The sequence below is a fragment of the Silurus aristotelis genome, assembly GCF_946808225.1.
Source record: "Silurus aristotelis genome assembly, chromosome: 2".
NCBI lineage: Eukaryota > Metazoa > Chordata > Actinopteri > Siluriformes > Siluridae > Silurus > Silurus aristotelis.
Genome location: NC_139575.1, coordinates 27,022,018 through 27,047,370, shown reverse-complemented (window position 1 = coordinate 27,047,370; position 25,353 = coordinate 27,022,018). Strand labels below are relative to the sequence as shown.

The window sequence follows — 25,353 nt, the reverse complement described above, 5'->3', positions numbered from 1 at the left end:
AGATGGCGGCCCTGCCATTGTAAATTGTAAAAATAGAACATAACATAAAATAAAATGAGCAAACCTACAAAGAAAAATGTTTTATGTGTGTTTAAATGTGGAACGTGATTAAAAATGCACTTAAGGTTTTAAGTGATTTTGCCTTTGCTTTTCTCCAAAACTCCACATTAAAATGAGATAAAATTTAAGAGAGTAATAGACAGGGACACTGTAAATAAGAAGTATTTGAACGATTGAGCAAACTTATAAAGAAAAATGTTTTATGAATGCTTGAATGTTGAACATGGTTAAAAATGCAGTGATGTTTGGAGTGATTTTGCCTTTACTTTTCTTAAAAACTCCACAGTTTCTGAGTTCGTTCGAAACTATGGGAGCCCAGAGGGGAGCGTCGGCGGACATTAAAGAGGAAACCAATTTTTATTAAAACTGATCGATGTAAACTACACATTCGAGTTAATAGATAAAATCGATTTATTGCACAGCCCTAGCTTGTTAGGATTTAGCTGTCTCAATGCAATTTTATTTCTGCACGTCTCAATATGATTTCCATGTGTCAATACGCTTGGCAGAAGAAAATACTTGGGCGTGTATTATTAATTGATTGTAATATTCAACATTCTAAACGTGATCTATTCAGACTCGCAGCACATGATAAGTTGTTGATTAGTCTGTAATAAAATTAAGGATTTTATTGCTGTTGCAAGTTGCCTGTAGGTGCTATTTCTACTGTTTGTTCTTACTGGGTGTTTTTTTTTTTTTTTTTTTTTTTCTTGTTTAAAAAAAAAGAATTGCCCAGATATTCATTAGTGAGTAACCGACTGTATAGCATAGAATTTGATACTGATATTATTGTTGTAATGCCTAGAACCTTCTCCCAGGTTAGCTGTGGTTTTGCATGACCGAGAAATCTGGCAGTTACATATGTAGAATTATAGAATTATATGCAACTAGCAATCGACTTCTGGTCGATGCCAAACTGCATTTTGTTGCTGTGTACCTGTACTATGCACTAAACACCCGGGAACGTGATATTCACTTAAATAACCCTTACCACAATGCTGTGAGGAACTGACTCATTTTAGGACTAACTAGAAAGGTGTTTGGACATTACTTACATTACTGTGAGGTGCAGTATTACTTGAATAGAGCTGGTGCACTCTGACACCCAGGTTGCAGCAGGAGCAGGTTAGACTTACTGGAGTGGTACACCACCAAATAATGGCCTATTAAGATAATCAACCTTTCTCAGATTTAAATGCAGATACCACTCATCTGGGCATGCAGTCATGTGAAAATGAAAGTACACCTTTTTTGAATTTTATGGCTTTACATATCAGGACATAATAGAAATGATCTAAACCATATCATGTCTTAGAATTAGGTAAGTACAACTTAAGACGAACAGCACATGACATATCATCGTTTATTTCTTTACAAAAATCAAGCCGAAACGGAGAAACCATGTGTGGAAAAACAAAGTACACATTATGAGTCAATAGGTAAAAACCACAGCAGCAGAAACCTCAAGCAGTCGTGTTCTGTATGACGTTATCAGTCTCGCACATCATTGTGGAGGAATTTTGGCTCAGTCTGCTTTACAGCGTTGCATCAGGTCGCTGAGGTTTGTTTGCATTTGCATATGCACAGCTCTCTAACGGTCCTGCCTCAGCATTTCAGCTGGGTTGAGGCGCGGACTTTGACTGGGCCTTTGCAACACCTTGATTCTATTCTTTATACACTTGTGTGACTTTCTGATTTGTTGTAATATGTTGTGTTAGGTTTTTACTAGAGCTGCTAAGCGATTCAAATATTTAATAGCAATTTAATCTCACATTTTTTTTATCTGTTCTAAATGTACCTTAAATTAATACTATTCCTGTTTTTACTACTCTAGTCAACATGGGCATACAGTGAGGAAAATAAGTATTTGAACACCCTGCTATTTTGCAAGTTCTCCCATTTAGAAATCATGGAGGGGTCTGAAATTGTCATCGTAGGTGCATGTCCACTGTGAGAGACATAATCTAAAAAAAAAAATCCAGAAATCACAATATATGATTTTTAAACTATTTATTTGTATGATACAGCTGCAAATAAGTATTTGAACACCTGTCTATCAGCTAGAATTCTGACCCTCAAAGACCTGTTACTCTGCCTTTAAAATGTCCACCTCCACTACATTTATTATCCTAAATTAGATGCCCCTGTTTGAGGTCGTTAGCTGCATAAAGACACCTGTCCACCCCATACAATCAGGAAGAATCCAACTACTAACATGGCCAAGACCAAAGAGCTGTCCAAAGACACTAGAGACAAAATTGTACACCTCCACAAGGCTGGAAAGGGCTACAGGGAAATTGCCAAGCAGCTTGGTGAAAAAAGGTCCACTGCTGGAGCAATCGTTAGAAAATGGAAGAAGCTAAACATGACTGTCAATCTCCCTCGGACTGGGGCTCCATGCAAGATCTCACCTCGTGGGGTCTCAATGATCCTAAGGAAGGTGAGAAATCAGCCCAGAACTACACGGGAGGAGCTGGTCAATGACCTGAAAAGAGCTGGGACCACCGTTTCCAAGGTTACTGTTGGTAATACACTAAGACGTCATGGTTTGAAATCATGCATGGCACAGAAGGTTCCCCTGCTTAAACCAGCACATGTCCAGGCACGTCTTAATTTTGCCAATGACCATTTGGATGATCCAGAGGAGTCATGGGAGAAAGTCATGTGGTCAGATGTGACCAAAATAGAACTTTTGGATCATAATTCCACTTAATGTGTTTGGAGGAAGAAGAATGATGAGTACCATCCCAAGAACACCATCCCTACTGTGAAGCATGGGGGTGGTAGCATCATGCTTTGGGGGTGTTTATCTGCACATGGGACAGGGCAACTGCACTGTATTAAGGAGAGGATGACCGGGGCCATGTATTGCGAGATTTTGGGGAACAACCTCCTTCCCTCAGTTAGAGCATTGAAGATGGGTCGAGGCTGGGTCCTCTAACATGACAATGACCCGAAGCACACAGCCAGGATAACCAAGGAGTGGCTCTGTAAGAAGCATATCAAGGTTCTGGCGTGGCCTAGCCAGTCTCCAGACCTAAACCCAATAGAGAATCTTTGGAGGGAGCGCAAACTCCATGTTTCTCAGCGACAGGCCAGAAACCTGACTGATCTAGAGAAGATCTGTGTGGAGGAGTGGGCCAAAATCCCTCCTGCAGTGTGTGCAAACCTGGTGAAAAACTACAGGAAACGTTTGACCTCTGTAATTACAAACAAAGGCTACTGTACCAAATATTAACATTGACTTTCTCAGGTGTTCAAATACTTATTTGCAGCTGTATCATACAAATAAATAGTTTAAAAATCATACATTGTGATTTCTGGATTTTTTTTTTAGATTATGTCTCTCACAGTGGACATGCACCTATGATGACAATTTCAGACCCCTCCAAGATTTCTAAGTGGGAGAACTTGCAAAATAGCAGGTTGTTCAAATACTTATTTTTCTCACTGTATATGGATGTTTTATGCAAATGTATGTTTATTATCAGTGAAAATGTACTCAACATCGAGCATGAGGACAAAACATTTTTGTCAATATTTTAAAGTAATTATGGTGTTGTAAATTACGTAAATCATCAGGAAACCAAAACGGAACTTTTGCCTCTTTTTTTTTTCCACACGGACGGTTTTAATTGCCGGATGTGTGCACCTCGGCGGAAATGGGTGCTTGATTCTAGACTTCAGTAAAACAAATGTATAGGGATTAAAAATAAAGTTTATTATTTTTTATTTAATTTTTTCTATAATATCTGAGTAAATTAAGGTTGTTGTGAATAAATGTGTCGTGTTGAAGGATTTAATTTCGCCTTTTCTATATATATTTATTGATTGATTGATTTATTTCAATGTTTAATAAAAACGATCAAACGGAAACGCGCGCTGCGTAAATCATGGGTCAATAAAAAAGGAATGCCGTTAAAATGAATTTGCGTTAACGCGTTAATTTGAACTGCCCTAGTTTTTACCAAACAAGAGGGCAATGTTGGAGAAGTCTTGTGGGTTGTTCAGATGCAACTGTACAAACCTAAGCTGTGCTGCCACATTCCTTTTAAAGAGACAAGGCTTTCTCCTGGCAACGCTTCCAGACAAACCATACTTGTACAGTCTTTTTCTAACGGTGCTAACGCAAGCTTAAACACAGTGTACTAACTGAGGCCTGTGGAGTGTAAGATGTGACTCAGGGTTTTTTTTATGTCTCTGATCGTTGCATGGTCTTACCTTGGGCTAAATTTCCTGAGATGTCCACTCCTAGGAAGTTTGGCACCTGTCATAAATGTTGTCCATTTGGGAATAATATTCCTCACTGAGGAATGTTAGACTTGAAATTAAATGAAAATGGCCTTATAACCCTTCCCAGATTAAGGGACAGCAACAATTGCTTCTTTAAGGTCATTCCTGATGTCTTTCCTCCTTAACACATCCCTGAATGCTACAGACCAGCAAACTTCTCAAATTCGGGCTTTTATAGTGTAGTATTTTTTCTTTTAATGATGACTTATAAGTGAAGACTTTGCCATGACACATCCATCCGTTCATAGTTCAGGGGATGTTTGAGCAGTGGCCAATGCCAAGACCAGTTGCAGTAGCTGGTTTTTGTCTTTTAGCTTTCAGGAAACGTAGACATTGGCTGTATATGAGTGTGTGGATACTGTAGCATAGCTAATTATTCACTCTGAGCTGTGTATATTGGAAACCAGCTAAATTGGTGGCTAAACCATGAGGCATGTGCAAAATGTTTCCTGTGTATGCCATTAGGGCGCCTGTTGTATGTAGTGAGGGTGCTTTGGCAGTCTAACCTGTGGAGTTAAAAAAAAATGCAAGGCATTTTTTTTGGATTGCGTTACATTTTTGCTTTAGTCATGCGGCTACTATTGAGAGGTTTAAGTGCACTGAGAGCCCTCAAAACACAACATGCATTTTCATCCGCGGTGAAAAATCTCTAATGAATGGACGGCACTGCTCTGTCCACCGAGGTCTGACATGTATTGAGCAAGATGGCTGTAAGACCATGGTATTTATAAATAAATGCTCTTTATCTGCTTGTACACACACAGACAAGCGAGCACATTTTCCCATGGTTAAGAGAGGTCACCATGAACTGTAATTTCATAAACTAGGTCTTATCTGTGCAAAATCTTGTCGTTTACAGTTATTTTCTGATAAAATTACCTCTGCTACTCTGGGAGGATGTGTTAGTAAAATCAGTTACTGAGGTAGATAAAGGGGCTTAGGTCGAGATTCCTAAGGTGATTAGTAGGGTTGAGGTCAGCACTCTATAGCAGGCCACTCAGGATCTCCCACTGGTTGTACGTACACACAAAGACTTTTTTTTTAATTGTGGAGAGGAAAAAAAGAATTCAGACTAAAGTTATACAATGCCACATTAAAAGCTTAAGATTCAGCAAAGTATATTGATTCAAATATAACTAGCATATGGTCAAGGTGTAAGTAACTGATTGATCAACCGATTGATCAGGACAATTTTTCTGCTTAAATTTTTTTTTTTATCGGCTGTGGCCAATTGTGCTGCAAATTATTAGGCAGGCGCATCTGCCAGACCAAATTGTGCGCGTTAATTCTGCGCTTGCGTAAGTGAACATAACTCTTCCTGACCAACAGGTGGCAGAAGTCTGTATTCGGCAGCCAAACAGGAAACCTGAAAGAGCTAGAACTGTAAATATAATGCAAACAGCATTTTCATCTGCCACGATCATTACTAACGTATTCGTGTAGCTTATTTTAATAATTTTAGCTAAGTTGCAAAGGCGAGCAATAATGACAAGCGTGCTTCGTTTTTGTGTGTGTGTGTGTGTGTGTGCGAGCGAATTAGCTAAGCGAATTAGCCAGTCGGATTCTCGTTTACACTGACAAGCTCCGCTGCTGATTTGACATGCAGAATCAGCCGAGAAACAACTGATTCCGTCTGACCAAGTATACGTACGGACCAAGTAAAATGCCAAGTATAACATTTGGAGAGAGAACGAGTATAACATTTAGGCAGAGAACGAGTATAACATTTGAGGAGAGAACGAGTAACATTTGGGGAGAGCGAATGAGTATGGAACTGGTATTGTTGGTGAGCCTTCAACCAGCTGTGATTTAGGCTACAGGTAGGTATGGGTACAAAAACCTGGTAACCAGAGCACTGATTAAAGAGGCTTGTGTTGTTCAATAAATGTTTAAGCTATTTTCTGTATCAAGTCTTATTAAATACGAATTGGATTTTATGACATGAAGGGGGGGAAAGCAAAATCGACCAAAGAAAATCGGCATCATATATCGCCCATCAGTTGCCCTGATTTCTAAATATTGGTCACCCTCTATAACTGACTACTGCTGTGCTGACCAGATGTGTTTTAATGACGCCACATGTGTTTCACTTAACTCTTCTCGCAGTTTTAGAGAATGAGCCACCGAGAAATTTCCATCACACTTTGTGGTCAGGGGAAGTTACCAGATCACAATGTAGCTGGAGAGTGTCTGACTTGCAGAAGTGTGAAAAAAAAACTCACTCCGGGAGCCCTTCTTATGTGCTAGTGACTGATCTGTTTAGGGAAACCTTGGTGGACGACCGAACAGCCACCAGATGGAGTTAGAATCTGTGTTAACGCAGTGAAACAAAGCCTCACAGCATGAAGTAGGCAGTGTCTCTGATGTTTGATTAGGATTAAACAAAGCCTGCAGTAGTTCTGGAATAAACAAGTAATGTAATATATATATATATATATATATATATATATATATATATATATATATATATATATATATATATATATATATATATATATATATACACATACATATACATATATATACACATACATATACATATACACACACACAGTTTATATACAGGGTTATTAAAAAATTATATTATATATATAATATATATACACACACACACACAGGGTTATTAAAAAATAAGTATGCAATATTATTAAGGAAGTCAAAACTCCAACCAAATCAATTATTATACTCACAATCACCTTAGATAACTCTTTCAAATGGTCACTGATCCATTCCATGATGATATCATGACTTGAGAGCTTGAGAGCAATGTGTCATGGTATCGGTTCATTTTTTTTTGAATAACCCTGTATATATATTATTAGCATTTACAGAAGCCCTGACAGGCAATGAATTATTGTGTTGAAAAATTGTCTTCATTCAAAGCTTTTAATTGATGGTTCTAGGAAAAAGAAAAAATACTCAGCTCTCCTGGATGTCACACAATTGTAAACAGTTTTATAAAGGGAAAAAAAACTGTGCCACAATTATTGGCAGTCTTGTCGTCAATATTGTATTCTACCTGCCTTTGCCAAGATCTTAACTTATAATGCCTACTGAGGTTAGAGTTGATTTTTGTGAATATTCTGATTTTTTAAGAGTGAAAGATAAATTTTCACAAACTTGCTTATATTTAACTAGTTGGCAATATTAAAGAATGGCACTGTGCTATAATAATAGTATCCTACATAAAGCTTTCAGAATTATTCTTTCTCATTTAAGTCGGATAAATTAAATTGGACATTTTCAGCCATGGTGAATATTGAGAGAAAATACAGGATAAAAGCATGTTTGTTGACAGACTGGTTCAAGGTGGAGGTTGGACTGCATTAAGGATTGGCTCTGAGCCCTTTCCTGTTTGCAGTGGTGATGGACCAGTTGACGAACAAGGTCAGACATATTCTGGATGATATTGTGATTTGTAGTGAGAGTAGGGAGCAGGTTGAGAAGAGCCTAAAGGGGTGGTGGTACATGCTGGATAGAAGGGGAATGAAAGTCAGTAGGAGTAAGACAGAGTACATGTGTGTGAATGAGAGGGAGGGCAGTGGAGTGGTGCAGTTGCAGGGAGAAGAGGTGGTGGAGGAGTTCAGGTACCTGGACTTAACAGTGCAGAGTAATGGAGAGTGTGTTAGAGAAGTAAAGAAAAGAGTGCAGGCAGGGTGGAGTGGGTGGAGAAGAGTGGCAGGAGTGATTTGTGATAGAAGAGTATCTGGAAGAGTGAAGGGGAAAGTTTATAGGACTGTGGTGAGACCTGCAATGTTGTATAGTTTAGAGACAGTGGCATTGAGTAAAAGACAGGAGGTGGAGCTGGAGGGAGCAGAGCTAAAGATGTTGAGGTTTTCGTTGGGAGTGACGACGATGGACAGAATTAGAAATGAGTATTAAAGGGACAGCGCATGTAGGACGTTTTGGAGACAAGGTAAGAGAGGCGAGAATGAGATGGTTTGGACATGTGCAGAGGAGAGACATGGGGAATATCGGTAGGAGAATGCTGAGGATGGAGCCACCAGGAAGGAGGAAAAGAGGAAGACCAAAGAGGAGGTTTATGGATGTGGTAAAGGAAGACATGCAGGTAGTTGGTGTGAAAGAGGCAGATGTAGAGGACAGGGGGGTATGGAGACGGATGATCCGCTGTGGCGACCCCTAATGGGAGAAAAAACATTTTCTTGAAGAAGAAAATGCGTTTATTTGTATGGAATATGGATCCAAAATCCCAGAGATACTCTAGCAATAATTACATTACTTGCCCATGTTCTCTAAAAGTCAATAGACAGTATTCCAAACATTCGCAAGTACCTAGTGTGGATCCTGTAACGCTACTTTAACAGCAAGTTCTTAGTACTTAGCCAATTTATTCTTGAATACATATACAGAATATTACCCAAGCAAAAAAATGCATATTATTGTAGTGTCACATTCTTGATAAAGCTGTAAATGACTCATTCTCATCATCTTTCAGCCACTCAGATGCTGAATAGTCACAGACAAGCGACATGATAACACCAGCCTTCGAGCTGAGTCAAGACTCAGACTTCCTTACGCTGGTTATCCGCGTTCCTTACACAAGGACATCCGAGTTTGACGTCTACGTCGAAGGAGAGGACTTCAAATTCTATGCCAAACCCTATTTTCTCAGGTGATTGCTCTCCACACGAGTGTTTCATGATCTATTTTAACAGAAATAAGCAAAGGTGAAATTTCTTAACCAGATTCAATCAGTAAAACGAATTTTGGTATGAATTTAAATTTTTTTTTTTGGTGATTTTTCATTTATCGTTACAGGTTGACGCTGCCTGGACGAATAATCCAAGATGGAAGGGAAAAGGCTTCTTTTGACATTGATAAAGGTAACCTTTTTCCCAGACATTTTATTTTACCTACAGACATGTGTGGTACTAGAAAATGCATTATTATACTTGAATGAGGTTTATTTTCCTCTAAACAGTTTTATGAATATATATTTTTGCATTATATTTTGATTATTTCTGCTTTACTTTATGTACTTTTTGAGGAAAGTCTATACCTCTGTTCTTAATAATTGACTAAAATAATAAATTTATATATATACTTTTTTCTCCGTACTCCAAAGATACAGTGGGTACGGAAAGTATTCAGATCCGCTTAAATTCTTCACTCTTTGCTATATTGCAGCTATTTGCTAAAATCATTTAAGTTCATTTCTTTTCCTCATTAATGTACACATAGCACCCCATATTGACAGAAAAACACAGAATTGTTGAAGTATTCAGACCCTTTGCTCAGTATTTAGTAGAAGCCCCCTTTTGATCTAATACAGCCAGGAGTCTTTTTGGGAAAGATGCCACAAGTCTTTCACACCAGGATTTGGGGATCCTCTGCCATTCCTCCTTGCAGATCCTCTCCAGTTCTGTCAGGTTGGATGGTAAACGTTGGTGGACAGCCATTTTTAGGTCTCTCCAGAGATGCTCAATTGGGTTTAAGTCAGGGCTCTGGCTGGGCCATTCAAGAACAGTCACAGAGTTGTTGTGAAGCCACTCCTTCGTTATTTTAGCTGTGTGCTGTGTGTCTTGTTGGAAGGTAAAACCTTTGGCCCAGTCTGAGGTCCAGAGCACTCTGGAGAAGGTTTTCGTCCAGGATATCCCTGTACTTGGCCGCATTCATCTTTCCCTCGATTGCAACCAGTCGTCCTGTCCCTGCAGCTGAAAAACACCCCCACAGCATGATGCTGCCACCACCATGCTTCACTGTTGGGACTGTATTAGACAGGTGATGAGCAGTGCCTGGTTTTCTCCACACATACCGCTTAGAATTAAGGCCAAAAAGTTCTATCTTGGTCTCATCAGACCAGAGAATCTTATTTCTCACCATCTTGGAGTCCTTCAGGTGTTTTTCTTTTTTTTTTTTTTTTTTTAGCAAACTTCATGCAGGCTTTCATGTGTCTTGCACTGAGGAGAGGCTTCCATCGGGCTGCAGTGATGGTTGACTTTCTACTACTTTCTCCCATTTCCCGACTGCATCTCTGGAGCTCAGCCACAGTGATCTTTGGGTTCATTTCTACCTCTCTCACCAAGGCTCTTCTCCCACGAAAGCTCAGTTTGGCCAGACAGCCAGCTCTAGGAAGGTTTCTGGTCGTCCCAAACATCTTCCATTTGAGGATTATGAAGGTCACTGTGCTCTTAGGAACCCTAAATGCAGCAGACATTTTTTTGTAACCTTGGCCAGATCTGTGCCTTGCCACAATTCTGTCTCTGAGCTCTTCAGGCAGTTCCTTTGACCTCATGATTCTCATTTGCGCTGACATGCATTGTAATCTGATTTTAGCAAATGGCTGCAATATAACAAAGAGTGAAAAATTTAAGGGGGTCTGAAGACTGCTGAGTCAGTTCCAAATTATCTTCAGCAAAGAAACGTTATTGGAACGTACTGTATTTATTTCTTGTTCACTTTTGGATTTTTATTAATGTTATCATTTATTATTTATTATTGTATGATACCCAGAATTTAGTTTTGGATTTGAAAAAAAAGGGGTAAAATGTAATTTGATGATTATATCAGCTACATAATTGGAATGCTGGTGAATAGGTGCCAAGCTAAACTCTTCTACAGGGTGTCCAAAAGATCTTTATACATGTAGGTAGTGTTAACATCCACTGTGATGAGTGCAATATCCCCAGCCAGTATATGTATGGAGTATTTTGGGGCACCATGTAGATTTATGTGGTAAAGTGTACAATTTTTAGTTATGTCATGCTCTTCTTCTTCTTTCGGCTTCTCCCATAAGGGGGTCGCCACAGCGGATCATCCGTCTCCACACCCCCTCTGTCCTCTACATCTGCCTCTTTCAAACCAACCACCCGCATGTCTTCCCTCACCACATCCATAAACCTGCTCCTTGGCCTTCCTCTTTTCCTCCTTCCTGGTGGCTCCATCCTCAGCATTCTTCTACCGATATACCCCATGTCCCTCCTCTGCAAATGTCCAAACCATCACAATCTCACCTCCCTCACCTTATCTCCAAAACGTCCTACATGGGCTGTCCCTCAAATAAACTCATTTCTAATCCTGTCCATCGTCATCACTCCCAACGAAAACCTCAACATCTTCAGCTCTGCTACCTCCAGCTTATGTCATACTCTAATAAATAAAAATGTTTCTTTACAGAAAATTAATTGTCTTATTTAAATTCACTATTTGGACAAACTGATTGGGGCACCTGGTTTATTCATATGTGGTTCTTTTGCACACTTTTCACCCTAAATTTGGAGGCACTCAATTGTCTTTGGCTGTGATAACTGCATTTTCCCTTCACTTGAACTCAGAGACCCAAACCTGCTCCAGTATTATATATATTTATATTTATATGCTTTACATGGTTGGAGAGGAAGATCTTGAGTGGCATGTTATAGAGCTCTGACCTCAAACCTACTAAAAACCTTTTTTGGGACTTCTGAAACAGTGACCGCACCCCAGGCCTCCTCACTCTACGTCAGTAACTGATTTTACTAACACCCTTGTGGCTGAATGAGAACAAATCTCCACAATCACACTCATAAATCTAGTGGAACATCTTCCCAAAAGAGTGAGGGTTATAATGGCAAACAGGGACTAAGTGTGAAAAGGAATGTCCAAAATGCATAGGAAACTTAGTCTCAGGTTTACACACGGATTTGTACTCCGTATAGTGTAAATCGTTTTAGGGGGGGAATTATGCTCTTTATGTACAGTCAAGAGCTAGAGAAACATTGAAGACAGCATTTATGTCCACATTATTGTAGATTAAACCATTCTTTTTATTTTTTGCCAGAGGAGACACCCAAACACGATTTCTCCAAACTTTACTCAGAAAGATTCTAATATTAAAACCATAAATTGCAACATTTTAGAGGAAGCATCATTTAAATTGTTGAGTGGTTCATTTCAGGCACAGAATGTACAATAAATACTGTACATATTCCTTCTTAAACAATAACTTTGCCAGGTACAAAAGGTCTGGGCATCTGATATGTGAATTTTCCAGTAAGTGAAAAGAAGTTATGACAACCTCGTCAGGGACATAATTAAAACATTTTAGAAAGAACGTCATGCATAGTTCTTATTTTGCCCACTTTATTTGTAAGCAGTAATCACAGTCTAGTCATTTGTAGTCAGATACTTAGTTCGTGATTAAAACCGAACGTCCGGTTTATAAATATTTAGAGGATGCCGTATTTCATAATAGCTTTGAATAACTGTGTACATCTGCATTTTGTAAAATAGAAAAGAGAGAGAGAGAGAGAGAGAGAGAGAGAGAGAGAGATTGCAGTGTTAGCAGTGCATGACAGTTGTACACCAATTACTGTTATTGCTTTAAATTGATCCTTGGACTTACATTTCTGTCACTCCAGCATAAAATTATTTAAAATCAGAAGACATCAGTCAGCTAAAACTTTCTTAGTGGGGTTTCTTCTTCTTCTTCTTTCGGCTTCTCCCATTAGGGGTTACCACAGCGGATCATCCGTCTCCATACCCCTCTGTCCTCTACATCTGCCTCTTTCACACCAACTACCTGCATGTCTTCCCTCACCACATCCCTAAACCTCCTCCTTGGTCTTCTTCTTTTCCTCCTTCCTGGTGGCTCCATCCTCAGCATTCTCCTACCGATATACCCCATGTCCCTCCTCTGCACATGTCCAAACCATAAAGCTAAAAAAAAAACTTGATGCTAGATTATTATGCCTTGTAATTGAGACTTAATACTTTTACATGCATGACTCAGCAGAGTCTAAAGAGTATCTGAATGTTCTCTTCACAGGATTTTAACACAGAACATTTACTGCAGAAGCTAAGGCAAAGAAATGTTAATGTAAGGAAAGAAAAATACAAACTGAGAATGTTTACTTACTAAGGATTAAACTATATAAAAAAACAAACAAGCAGCTGCTGAAGAGTTTTTTCTGTTTAAGGCGTTAAAGGAATTTGGTGGGTTCTGTGGTTCATGGGTTCCGGACTTCAGGCAGGCCTTAATTGCACAAATTTTGCTTATAATATTTTTTTTTTTAATCCTTATATTAATAAGTGTTAGTTTGTCCAGTTACCGTTCAGCCTGTAAAAAAAATGGAGGGAATATGTAAAAATAAATGACTGTAATTCCTAAATTAATAATTCAACATTAAATTATAGCTGAAAGTCTAAAGTTTAATCACACTTTGATTTTATTTTAAAGTCCACTGTAGTGGTATACAAAGCAAAATACACAAAATAGGGAGGATATTATGACGGTGCTTATCCATTTTTTTTTTTCATGTAATAAATTAAAGGCATAATACATACAGCACATTTCATTAATGGGTGCTACTGGAAACAGGAATTGATCGAGTACCTCGGAAAAACTTCCCAGAGACCTTCTTGTTCTTAAATCACTTGCTGGTGCTTTTGAAAAGCTAGGCCTTTTCTCAGCATGTGTTTGTGTAACTACACTAGATTTGGAAAAAAGTTTTGGCATCGGTGCTACAGGCGACAGAAAATGAGGCAATACTGTGGCAACGCTGCTCGAATTTGACTGCGAAATCAGGGTTTATATATATACTTTCATGAAAAACCGCAAACGTCCATCAAAATGCTGCGATTTCATCATGGAACCAAACACAATTGCATCTCTTTCACATCAACATCACAGCTTTGGTAAAAAATCCACGGGTTATTATCTTCTGCTTGCCTCCATACTTATTCCTGTCTTTATGAACTGATTTTCTCCTCTGATTGGCAGAATGCTGACAGGTCGTTTAATCATCATTTATTATGCTTTATTACTATTACTACGGTGTTTTGCACTTTATTTCTGTCAAGATGCTCCAATCAAACAGGGAATGATGGAATAATCAATGCGTCATGAAATGTGAAGAGATGAGAAAGGATGAACGTTTTTTTAATTTTAATGTATGTAAAACTATGTATTATTAAAAACACTGTACATGAATTAAGAGAAATAAAGACAATCACCTTTATACAGTTACACAGGACCTTTAATATAAACACTGGTCAAACAAACAAGATAATCTGTTAAGGGGAAAAGCGGGAAAAACTGTTAACACTAGTTTGATGAATATCTTGGGAATACACCAATCATCTTTACCTTCATCCATATGGTGACACAAATGCCAAAAAAAAATAATTCAGCGATCAAGCAACCAGGGTGTTGCTTGATTGCTGAATTTTTTTTTTTGGCATTTGTGTCACCATATGGATGAAGGTAAAGATGATTGGTGTATTCCCAAGATATTCATCAAACTAGTGTTAACACCCAGCTATTCCTTGGTTTCCAATAGTATAATATGAAAACAAACACTGATTGTACTTTTATTCATTTATTCACTAATTTTCAGTACATTCCTGTGAGAAATTGTGTGTTTCTGTCAGGTCTCTTTACAATGCGAGTCCCTAAGGAGACGGCAGGACAGCATTTTGATGGACTACACATGCTGACCAGTCTCTTGGCTCCCAAAGGCTCCAGGTCAGCACAACCTTTGGTGGAGGAAATCGGTATGTCAGAACCACATGTAACACACTCTCCTAGCTTACTCCTACTGTCACTCCAACCTATCTACTGTCTTTCCTTTCTTTCCAGAATTTTACTAGATTTTTTTTTTCTCCTCTGTCTGAATTTAAAGGAGCCTGCAGCACGAGCGAAGCATGTCAGGAAGATGATCAAGAGGATTTTGATTGGCAGGTGGAACAGCAGCCGTACGTCGAGTCCTCAGAGGAAGACCTGAGAACGTTGCAGAAATACGGCTTCGGAAACCTCAGGACTGGGGTTTTCTCTCGACTTCAGGTATAAAAAAAATAAACGTATTAAGACTCGTTTTTATACCCACATTATTGTAGATTAAACTATTCTTTGATTTTTGCCAGAGACACCCAAACATGATTTCTTCGAATTTTACTAAAATTTTATAATATTAAAACCATAAATTGTAACATTTTAGAGGAAGCATCATTTAAATGGTTGAGTGGTTCATTTCAGGCACAGAATGTACAATAAATACTGTACATACTCCTTCTTAAACAATAACTTTGCCAGGTACAAAATATCTGTGCATCTGATATGTGAATTTAAAGAATTGAAAGAAAAAAGCATTTCAAGTCCCTATTCCTGTTCAGAAAGACGAGAATTTGTCCTCAATGTTCAGTACAACATATAACGTTTAGTACTGTTAGTTGGATTTAAGTACATTAATGCCTTTACTTTAGTACTTTATAGTGTACAGTCGTAGTATTTGTGTTAATCAACATAGAGACATATTATGATTAATCCAATACATAATATCTATACTATCTAAATTCTATAGACAATATCTAATACGACTGATAATCTAATAAGACTTAAGCTGCAGCTATCGATTATTTTAGTAATCGAGTATTATATCGTTTATTCCATCGATTAATTTAGTAATCGGATAATAAGTACTCTTTGCTTATCAAAGAGCAATAGTAAATATACTAGAGAAAATAAGACGGGTCCCTTAAAGTGGTGAAGGAATTTGTTCTCTTGTTTAGAATTTTTTTTATTTTATTTTGTTTTTTGCCAAAATTGCAAAGTGTATTTGTGAAAACTAAACCCATTTAGTGCATTTAATTGCCATATTACCTCAAAATGCAAATACAAATATATAAATAACAAAAAAAATCATAAATCAAAATATACTGTATATATACTGTACGGTGTTTTCTTTATGTTTTGGTTTGAAATGATCGCAAACTTTGGAAACTTTCTGTCGTTTTCTTTGGCTGATATTTTTTTGTTCAGGATACACACAGTGAGAGTTCACTTTGACGAGAACCATAGAGTTACGGCTGAGAGGTTTTCTTTTAACACAATACATTTTTTCTTATTTACTTTAATTAGGAATGGTAAGTTGGATTACAAAGTAAGATATTACTAATTAAAATGCAATGAAATAAAAGTTTCTCTAAATAAAAAGACTTTCAGAGTACAGATACTAAGGCAGAAAAATCTGCACCACATTGGTTAACCAGTGAAGTGCATTTAGTGGCAAATGTTTTCCTTCACTGTGCCATTCAGGAAGAGCTGTCCGAAGTGATCGATGCGGAAGACCCGGAAAACTCCACCCCTGCCAAGAGGAGAGCCGATCGCTTGAATTCAGAGACCACCATATTCTGTACTGATCATTATCTGTGAGTGGAACGGTCATTCACTTGGCTACCGATCAAACCTCACATGCTGACGCTCTAAAGTATGACACTATGGAAGCGCTATTTAGTGAGCAAACAGTCGGCTGGGGTGCTATGCGTCATAGAATAGAATAGCAAGTCAACAGATCTAAATCTTATTGAACTCCTTTGGAATGAACTGGATCACAAGGTCAGAAAGAAATATCTAGTAAAGGACACCTTTGGGAAGTTTTACAAGAGGCATGGCAAAGTATTTCAGGACAATATTTGGACAAATCTACTGCCCAGATGCCAAGAGTGTGTGAAGCTCTTATTCATGCTAAGGGGGGGATTCAATTACCTGGTTTGTTGCATATGAACATGCATGTGTCTCTCAAAAAACGATAACTGTTTCCAAACTTTCGACAGGCACTGTATGATATTCAACATTGAACCGTCTGCCTGCCAGCCAGGATTTTTTTTTTTTGTTCACCATGTTGACACCTCAGCAGACACACATTTTTAGGAACATGTTTGTCATTAAAAAAAAAACCCCGCAATGATTCACATTTCTACACAGCTGTCTTTATACCATGAGTAAGAGCTGATCGCAATTATTCAAGGAAACAGGTGTTAAACACTAGACAGATTATACTTAAATCTAGTTAGTAAAACTGTCAGAGGAAATGTAGGATTTATTTATTTATTTATTTACTTGATTTGGTGAGTTACAGGTTTTCTGTGCATTGTGAGCAGAATTTGTATTATAACATTAAGATGGTTGTGTATAGAAGCTTCTTTAGGTAGCCACTATATACTTTTGTTTTTCCACAGACAATGTGTTGATTGTGTTCATTTCTTACAGGTGTGATTTATATGAAGGTGAAGAGATGAGGCAAGTTCATCTCAGTTTTAAGCCGTGGTGGAGTGAGCTGAAGCCAGACCTGGATGCTGAAGCTAGTGAGTAAATGTCTTAATGTACCCTTTCAATCATTTACGTGACTGTTGTGTCTCCTTTTTTGCCACTTTTATGGCTAATTGTATAGATTATGCACTCTTCTGTAAAAAATTATTTTTGGTAGCGCACGAGGGTTGTTCTGTTTAACACAAATTATATAAAATAAAACATTAAAAATGGTGAAATCTAGTGACAAAACTGGAGCACAAAACAAGCTGACTGGCTTTAAATGGGAAGTTTTTGCTATTGTAAAAGAAAAAAGGGTTCACATCAACAGTATTTGTTATGGATTGAGAAAGTGAGCATTCTATTCTGCTGTACAAGCTTCTTCTTCTTCTTATGATTATTATTATTATTATTATTATTATTATTATTAACGAGACCTAAAATTCGTAAATGTATTCTCCTGTTATGGAACGTCAAACTGGGCAAAAATGTTAGTTATAACTCCTTAATCTTTCACGCTACATTCACAAAAATCAGCACAGCTATATTTTTCCAGATTATCTATCTATCTATCTATCTATCTATCTATCTATCTATCTATCTATCTATCTATCTATCTATCTATCTATCTATCTATCTATCTATCTATCTATCTATCTATCTATCTATCTATCTATCTATCTATCTATCTATCTATCTAGGATGGATGGATGGATGGATGGATGGATGGATGGATGGATGGATAGGCAGGAAGGCGGGCAGGCTTTAGCTTTTCCCTTCCAGATGTGGATGCCTAAAACATTCCTAAAACTCCCATAGACCTAAATTGAGGGAATGTTCAGAGCCTGGCTGAAAATGTGTAAGATTTCAAACTGTGACTGTCAAAACTCACACACACCTGCAGGCTGACAGTCTGAAGCCCATCTTCTCCACCTCTCACTCTGTCAGTGTGCCTGTAACACACACTCCTTCTCCATCCATCTCTCTGTCAATCTCTCGTAGCACACACTTTCCTGCCACATTGTTTTCTATTATTCTACTATTTATCTATATACTAGTCGACACCTTCTGTCTACAAATTACTCTCTCTCTCTCTCTCTCTCTCTTTCTCTCTCTCTCTCTCTCTCTCTGGCTCTCTCTCTCCCTCTCTCTTCATCCATCAAATTGTATCTGCTTTTGTTTTCTACTAGTAACACTCTCTCCATCTACCTACTTGTATCACTTTTATTCTCTATCTGGCTTTCTATTGTGTCACTCTATTTGTAATCTACTTTATATGGACAAAAGTATTGGGACACCCGACTTTGTAAAAACATTTTTGGTCAAAACCACAAAGTCGGAGGCAAACAATTGTATAGGACGTCTTTAAATATGGTAGCATTAAGAGTTTTTTTTTATTTTCTTCTTGACTTCAACGAAAGGACCAAAACCTGTGCCAGAATGACAATACTCGAGTGCACAAAGCATGTAGATAACCTTTACATAGGTTGCAGTGGAAGATCTTGAGTGGCTCCAGTCCTCCTCACTCTAAATCAGTGCCTGACTTTACTAACACCCTTGTGGCTGAATGAGCACAAGTCTCCACAATCACACTCAAAACTCGAGTGGAAGAACTTCCCAGAAGAGTGGAGGAAATTATAACAGCAAAAGGGGACTAAATGTGGAACGGGACAATTGAAAAACTTATGTTCGGGTGTCCACAAACATTTGTCCATACAGTTTATGCTATGCATATTTACAAATCCTTTTATACTTTGCCTCATAATGTTTCCACTCATAATGTTTCTAGGCTATTTTAATATTAGATATTACAAACCACTCAGGCAATGCATTATGATATATCATTGGATGGTTTAAGTAGTGCTTTGACAGAAGAATCCATTAAAGCCATGTTTGTTTTGCTAATGCACTGGAGCTATACAAGAAGAGCTGGGTGAACTGACCAAAATCATCCCTTAGCATATATTCAGAATTTTTAGAATTGTCAAATATTTGATGCTGTTTTATTTTCTCAATGCATAAATATTCAAGAGAAACATATAACTGCAGCTGTACTGAGGGAGGGAGCAGTTATTCATATGATGTATGCTTTAGCAAATAAATAAAATTTCTATTAAACCAGTCACACACGCCATTCGTGCAGCTGATCTATTACAGATGAGGTCATAAGTTTGCGTACATTTTGCATAACCTGCAAAACGGTCATTTGTAAGTAATAATAAGTGGAATCATAACAATTGCTCCTTTTTTGTATTTTTAAGAGCTACACAAGATACTGCTCATTGTATAATTACAATTATCCTGTTAAAAAGTTTTTACACCCCACCTCATCTCTTAATGCTCATCATTTCGCCTTTTTGAGAAGCAACGATTTTTCTTTAGTCCTTCAGTTTTCCTACGTGTGGGAAAAAAAATCATTTTAAAACTGCAGAAGAAGAACGGGCAAGTAGGGGGTGGAAGGGACTCATGAAGACTCACAAAAACGTTTATCGATCATCAATGACGCACAGCATTAGGAATCATGCGTATGTCCGGTTTTGAAATGATTCATATCATTACCGGTTATTTGAAGTGGCTTATTCATGGTGGTACTTATAAAAAAAAATTTTATTCTTTTTTTTTTTTTTTACCGCTCAATTGTTTTTAATTAGTTATTTTTTTGCATTTTGCACCTTTTGCAAGGTGCATATAAACTGTATGGAAATCCTTGACAGGATGTTTTTTTTTTTCTGTATTGTTTAACTGGAAAAACAACAAGGATACAAAATGAGATTTTTTGCAAGCCTCCCGGTTGCCATAAATCTCGGTCAGTTACAGAGACTGAGCCAAACCATTATGAATTTATGCTGCTCTTCGTGCGTTTTTTTGTGTTTTAATGTCAAATAGACCGCAGTACACCACCAGATTTACAGTGCTTGTCAAAGTTTAAAAAACACATAGTCTTTAATTGTTTTTGAGACACATGAATGTTCCTTCTGTTTATCTGCAACAAACACTGTAAAAGGCAAAAACGCATAAGAATCTGACAGTGAACGCCTGGAAGAAAGATCTGTGGACAGATGAGTCTCTTTTTTTTTTTTTGGGTTGTTTTATGGTTTTACATGGAGGTGAAAGCTTAAAGATTTTGGGGCAAACTTTCAGATGGAGTGCTCGCCTGCTCTGTCACTGGAGCTGAATCCCTTTGATCTGCTCTGGGATGAACTGGACAGATAGATATATCAAACTAGCAACGACTAGCAAAAACTAGCATTGGCTAGTTTTACAAGAGGCACAACATTTCAGCTGAACGTTTCAAGATACGTTTGTAAAGCTGTTATTCATGCTATTTTTTTCAATGAAAATAAAGTTTGTCCACAGTAAATCTTCATGTGCAATAAATTACCTGCCTTTTTTGTGTGTGTGTATAAACAAAAGTGAACATGCATGCGTCGGTCTCTTGTTGTTCTTCTTCTTCTTTCGGCTTCTCCCATTAGGGGTCGCCACAGTGGATCATTCGTCTCCACACCCCCCCCCTGTTTTCTACAGCTGCCTCTTTCGAACCAACTACCTGCATGTCTTCCCTCACCACATCCATAAACCTCCTCCTTAGTCTTCCTTTTTTTCCTCTTTCCTGGTGGATCTATCCTCATCATTCTCCTACCAATACACCCCATGTCCCTCCTCTGCACATGTCCAAACCATCTTAATCTCGCCTCCCTCAACTTGTCTCCAAAAACGTCCTACATGCACTGTCCCTCTAATAAACTCATTTCCAATCCTGTTCATCGTCGTCACTCCCAACGAAAACCTCAACATCTTCAGCTCTGCTACCTCCAGCTCCACCTCCTGTCTTTTACTCAATGCCACTGTCTCTAATCCATACAACATTGCAGGTCTCACCACAGTCCTAGAAACTTTCCCTTTGACTCTTGCAGATACCCTACTATCACAAATCACTCCTGTCACTCTTCTCCACCCACTCCACCCTGCCTGCACTCTTTTCTTTACTTCTCTAACACACTCTTCATTACTTTGCACTGTTGACCCCAGGTACCTGAAGAGACAGACCCCAGGACTGTCTCTTAAAAACAATAAAAGACTAGGTGTTGCACTGTACAGTCTTGCTCACTGCCTGATCCCTCCTTTCCAAGCCAATGAAACACGGTTTGCTCAATTTCACGCTAGTTTAAAACAATCCCTTGATGTTCATCCTATCCGATGTCACCGTTTCACTTCCTTCAAAGGTGATATTAAATTTTTTATTTTTTAAACTGTGGCTGAGGTGTAAAATTCCCAGAATTGCCCCTATTAATATACAAACCATCGATCTACAAAGATCAATAGTGTTTTGATGTCTTAAAGTGAATAGTACAAAAGTCAATGCGAAACACATGATCTCGTTCATCTGTGAAGTGATCGATGCAGGAAGAGCGACGTATCAAGGGGTATGACTTTTCACAAATATCTTTAAACAGCAATATGAGCTTAGTCTTGTTTCTTGGTGGTTATTTAGTATCGAAGCAGTTTTATATTTAATTAAAGCATTTATTTGATTCAATAACTTCAGCACAAGCAGTAATTTTAGGTCATTTGCTTGTTTTGATGAAGGGATGATTTGGTCTATGGATGCACCAGGCTGTGAGACTTTGTATTAAAGGTGAAAGGGGCTTTTATGAAAGGGGCTTTTAACAATGTAGGAAGCTGGGCACAGTGTCAGCCATGATACAGGGTTAAGGGCTGAAGGGCCCGCAAAACCTTCTGATCTGTATCCTATAGCGTTAATCTATGAGCTACCAAATTGCAGTTTTGTTCATATTCAATCATTTTTAGTCTATTAAGAAAAAAATGCAGGCGCAGAAGATATTTTAAGAGGCAGCACAAGTTTAAGTAAAACGTTACCATTGTACTTGAAAAATGTTGTCGTACAGTTTATGTACTTTTGCGCTGTGTGTGTTGAGTGGGGCATCAAGTCGAAATATAAAGCGGAAATACGTCGAATATTGTCATTATGTTTCCAATTCTAATAAGTGATTCATTGGTTTATTGTAATCTTATAATATAAAATTCTAGATAAGTTTGACTCTGTTCAAGATATTTTCCGGTGCTAAGATAACGATTTTTGTCAAATGATTTGATTTGTTTAGTGCTTTTTTTTTCTCCCTCAACTCTCTCGTGTGGAATTCTAAACTTTCTCCACTTTCTTGGGGTCACTTTTGAATTGAAAAGGCAGACAGTTTGCTGACTCTTTATTCAGCCATCAGTTGTCAGACTGGACCAGCAGGTGGCATCACTTTGCCAGCAAACCCATAATAGATTGTGGGATTTGGGGGATTTGTAACTAAATCACTAATGGCAGTGTAATTTATTGGCTGGAGCATTAAGATCGTAGCTGTTTGGATCATGTGGTCAGTTTGAATTACTTAACCCCATGGTGACTCATAGAATAACATTTGCCTGTTGGTGCTGTGGTGTTGAATTGCGGACTCATTTTGCAACTGTCAGGCAGCATGATTCATTTGGGTATTTTAGTCAGTGAAGCATACACACCACCCCAAACTGCCTACTCGCAAGCCCTCTGTCAATCTGCTCTCTCCTTCTCTCTTGCTTTCTCTCGCTCCTTTGGCATTTAAAATCAGTGGGTTTATCTGACACATTTAAAGCTGTGATGCATGGGTCATTGACTGTGTGTGTGTGTGTGTGTGTGTGTGTGTGTGTGTGTGTGTGCGTGCACGCATTGAGAGATGAGAGCGATTAAGCGCTGCAGAGACATCCCGACAATTCAATCACACGCTCGCACACTTTGTCTGCCTTGAGCAGCCTGTTAATTTTGCAAAAGCCCTACGGCCCTGACGAACAAATGACACTCAGCCATCAGCGTATGGTGCCTCAGAGGAAGCCCAGGCGGAGAAAGGATTAAGATGGAATAGATAGTGCTATTGAGAGACGCAGAGAGTGAGATTGAGTGAGAGCGAAAGAAAGAGAGAGAGAGAGAGAGAGAGAGAGAGAGAGAGAGAGAGAGAGAGAGAGAGAGAGAGAAGGAGAGGCGCGTCTCCGATCCGCAGGAGCATTACTGTGCCACCGGAGCAGCTGTCAGTCTTCAGTAAGCAGACATCAATCAGCAGCATGGATCTTTGATATGCTCGCTGCAAGACGTGCCCTGTAAAGAACAGCTATTTAACACGCACGCATTTCACACTCGACTGTCTCATAGTCATCATACACGCGTGTGTGTGTGTGCATGTATGTGTGTGTGTGTATATATATATATATATACACTAATAGTAATGTCTGTCTCTTGGCATCAGAGTCCCATAGCATTTCAGCTGATTGTTTATCTAGAGTTACTGTATGTTTTTCTGTCTGTTTATAAAAGCGCTCCAGGCCGTGTCCAACCAGCCCTCTAACTAACTGACGAGTCTTCATGCTTGTCTTCTTTAGCACCTGTAACAGTTTAGAAAAACACTTTATTTTTATTTAAGAAAATCGCTTTATTCCTTATTTTTTTGGAATCGGTAAATATCTTTTTCACGCAAACCTTTTTCCAAACGAATTTTTAAAATGCACTCGTGAAAAGGCCTGTTTGGTGCGAGATTCCTTCGGTCCGCCTAACACTTAGGACTAATCGATTATTTACGATGACAGAATTATAAGCGTTGACATTTTATTAGCAGGCTGCAGGTTCGCTCATCTCAGATTAAGTAATTAAGTTGGCGTTTTTATCTATTACCGTTTGCTAGGTCAGAAGTCAAATGCAGATGTTTTTTGAACATTTAATTGCTGCACTTATACATAATTAAAACCGGGAAAATATATCAACCTTTTAATAAGCTGTCATAACACGAAAAAAAAAAAAAAACCCACACACGAATCAGCTTTTATAATTCTGCAATTGTAAAACTGATGGTTGGCGTCTGTCTTCACTATATTCTACACAGGCACAATAGAGTGTATACTGACCAGCAACATAGTATGGAAACTGCTCTGACTGGGACCAGATACCCTATAGAGAGTAGTAAGGACTGTTGAGAAAATCAGCAGAACCTCACTTCCTCTAATACAGGACCTGTACAAGAAACGTCTGATTGTGTTATCCGTGTGTGTGTGTGTGTGTGTGTGTGTGTGTGTGTGTTACTATTGTCTTGTCTATATGCTAAACTTACTATTGTCCTGTCTATATATTACCTGTCTTGCCTATACTGACTGTCATATGTTCATCCGCACATGGAGTCTTTGGAAAAATGCAGTTTTGTTCTGCTTCGCAAATTGCTGCCTGGCTGAACGACAGTAAAGTTCAATTTGACTTGACATGACCTTCACTTTTTCTTACTTTCACCATTCTTTTTCTTTTGAGTGTGGACTCAAATCTGTAAAACTTAAATTCTAAACCTTAAACCCTTAATTTAAAGCCGTAACCCAAAACCCAAAGCCCAAAGCTTTAAACCCAAAGCCCTAAACTCAAACTCTAAAAACTAAATTTTAAACCCTAAACTCAAGCCCCTAAACTCAAACTCTAAACTTAAAGCCCTAAACCCTAAACTCAATGTTCAACCCTAAAATCTAAACTCAAAGCCTTAAACCCAAAGATCACAGATTTAAACACCAAACTCTGAACCCTGAACTAAAGTCCTTAAACCCTAAAATCTAAACACAAATCCTTAAACTCATAAAACCATACACTGAAAGCCTTTAAATCTTAATATTTAAGCCCAGAGCCCTAAACCAAACTCTCTAAATCAAAAGCCAGGACCCTAAATCATCCCTTAAAACATTAAATGCTGAAGAATATTTCTAAGCGGGATCTTTGGCTATCTGTCAAATGTTTAATGTACCGATACTGAATGTCAGTGTTGATTTTATTCATTCATTCATTCATTTATTTGAATGACACTGACATTCATTCATTTATTTAAGGTCCCCTGGTGGTCTAGTGGTTAAGATGCAGCGCTCCCACCGCTGCGACCCGGGTTCGATTCCCGGTCAGGGAACCATCCCCA

The 25,353-nt window shown here is 38.3% G+C and overlaps 1 protein-coding gene across 1 annotated transcript in view; it reads left to right on the top strand.

The window, feature by feature from the left end:
* Nucleotides 1-25,353, top strand: part of shq1 (SHQ1, H/ACA ribonucleoprotein assembly factor) — a 69,674-nt gene that overhangs the window by 1,840 nt on the left and 42,481 nt on the right. The window contains exons 2-7 of the mRNA XM_083533168.1: nt 8,810-8,986; nt 9,133-9,197; nt 14,725-14,847; nt 14,976-15,136; nt 16,388-16,500; nt 17,342-17,436. Coding sequence (XP_083389294.1) covers nt 8,844-8,986; nt 9,133-9,197; nt 14,725-14,847; nt 14,976-15,136; nt 16,388-16,500; nt 17,342-17,436 — 700 coding nt within the window. The 5' untranslated portion in view covers nt 8,810-8,843. The remainder of the gene's footprint in view (nt 1-8,809; nt 8,987-9,132; nt 9,198-14,724; nt 14,848-14,975; nt 15,137-16,387; nt 16,501-17,341; nt 17,437-25,353) is intronic.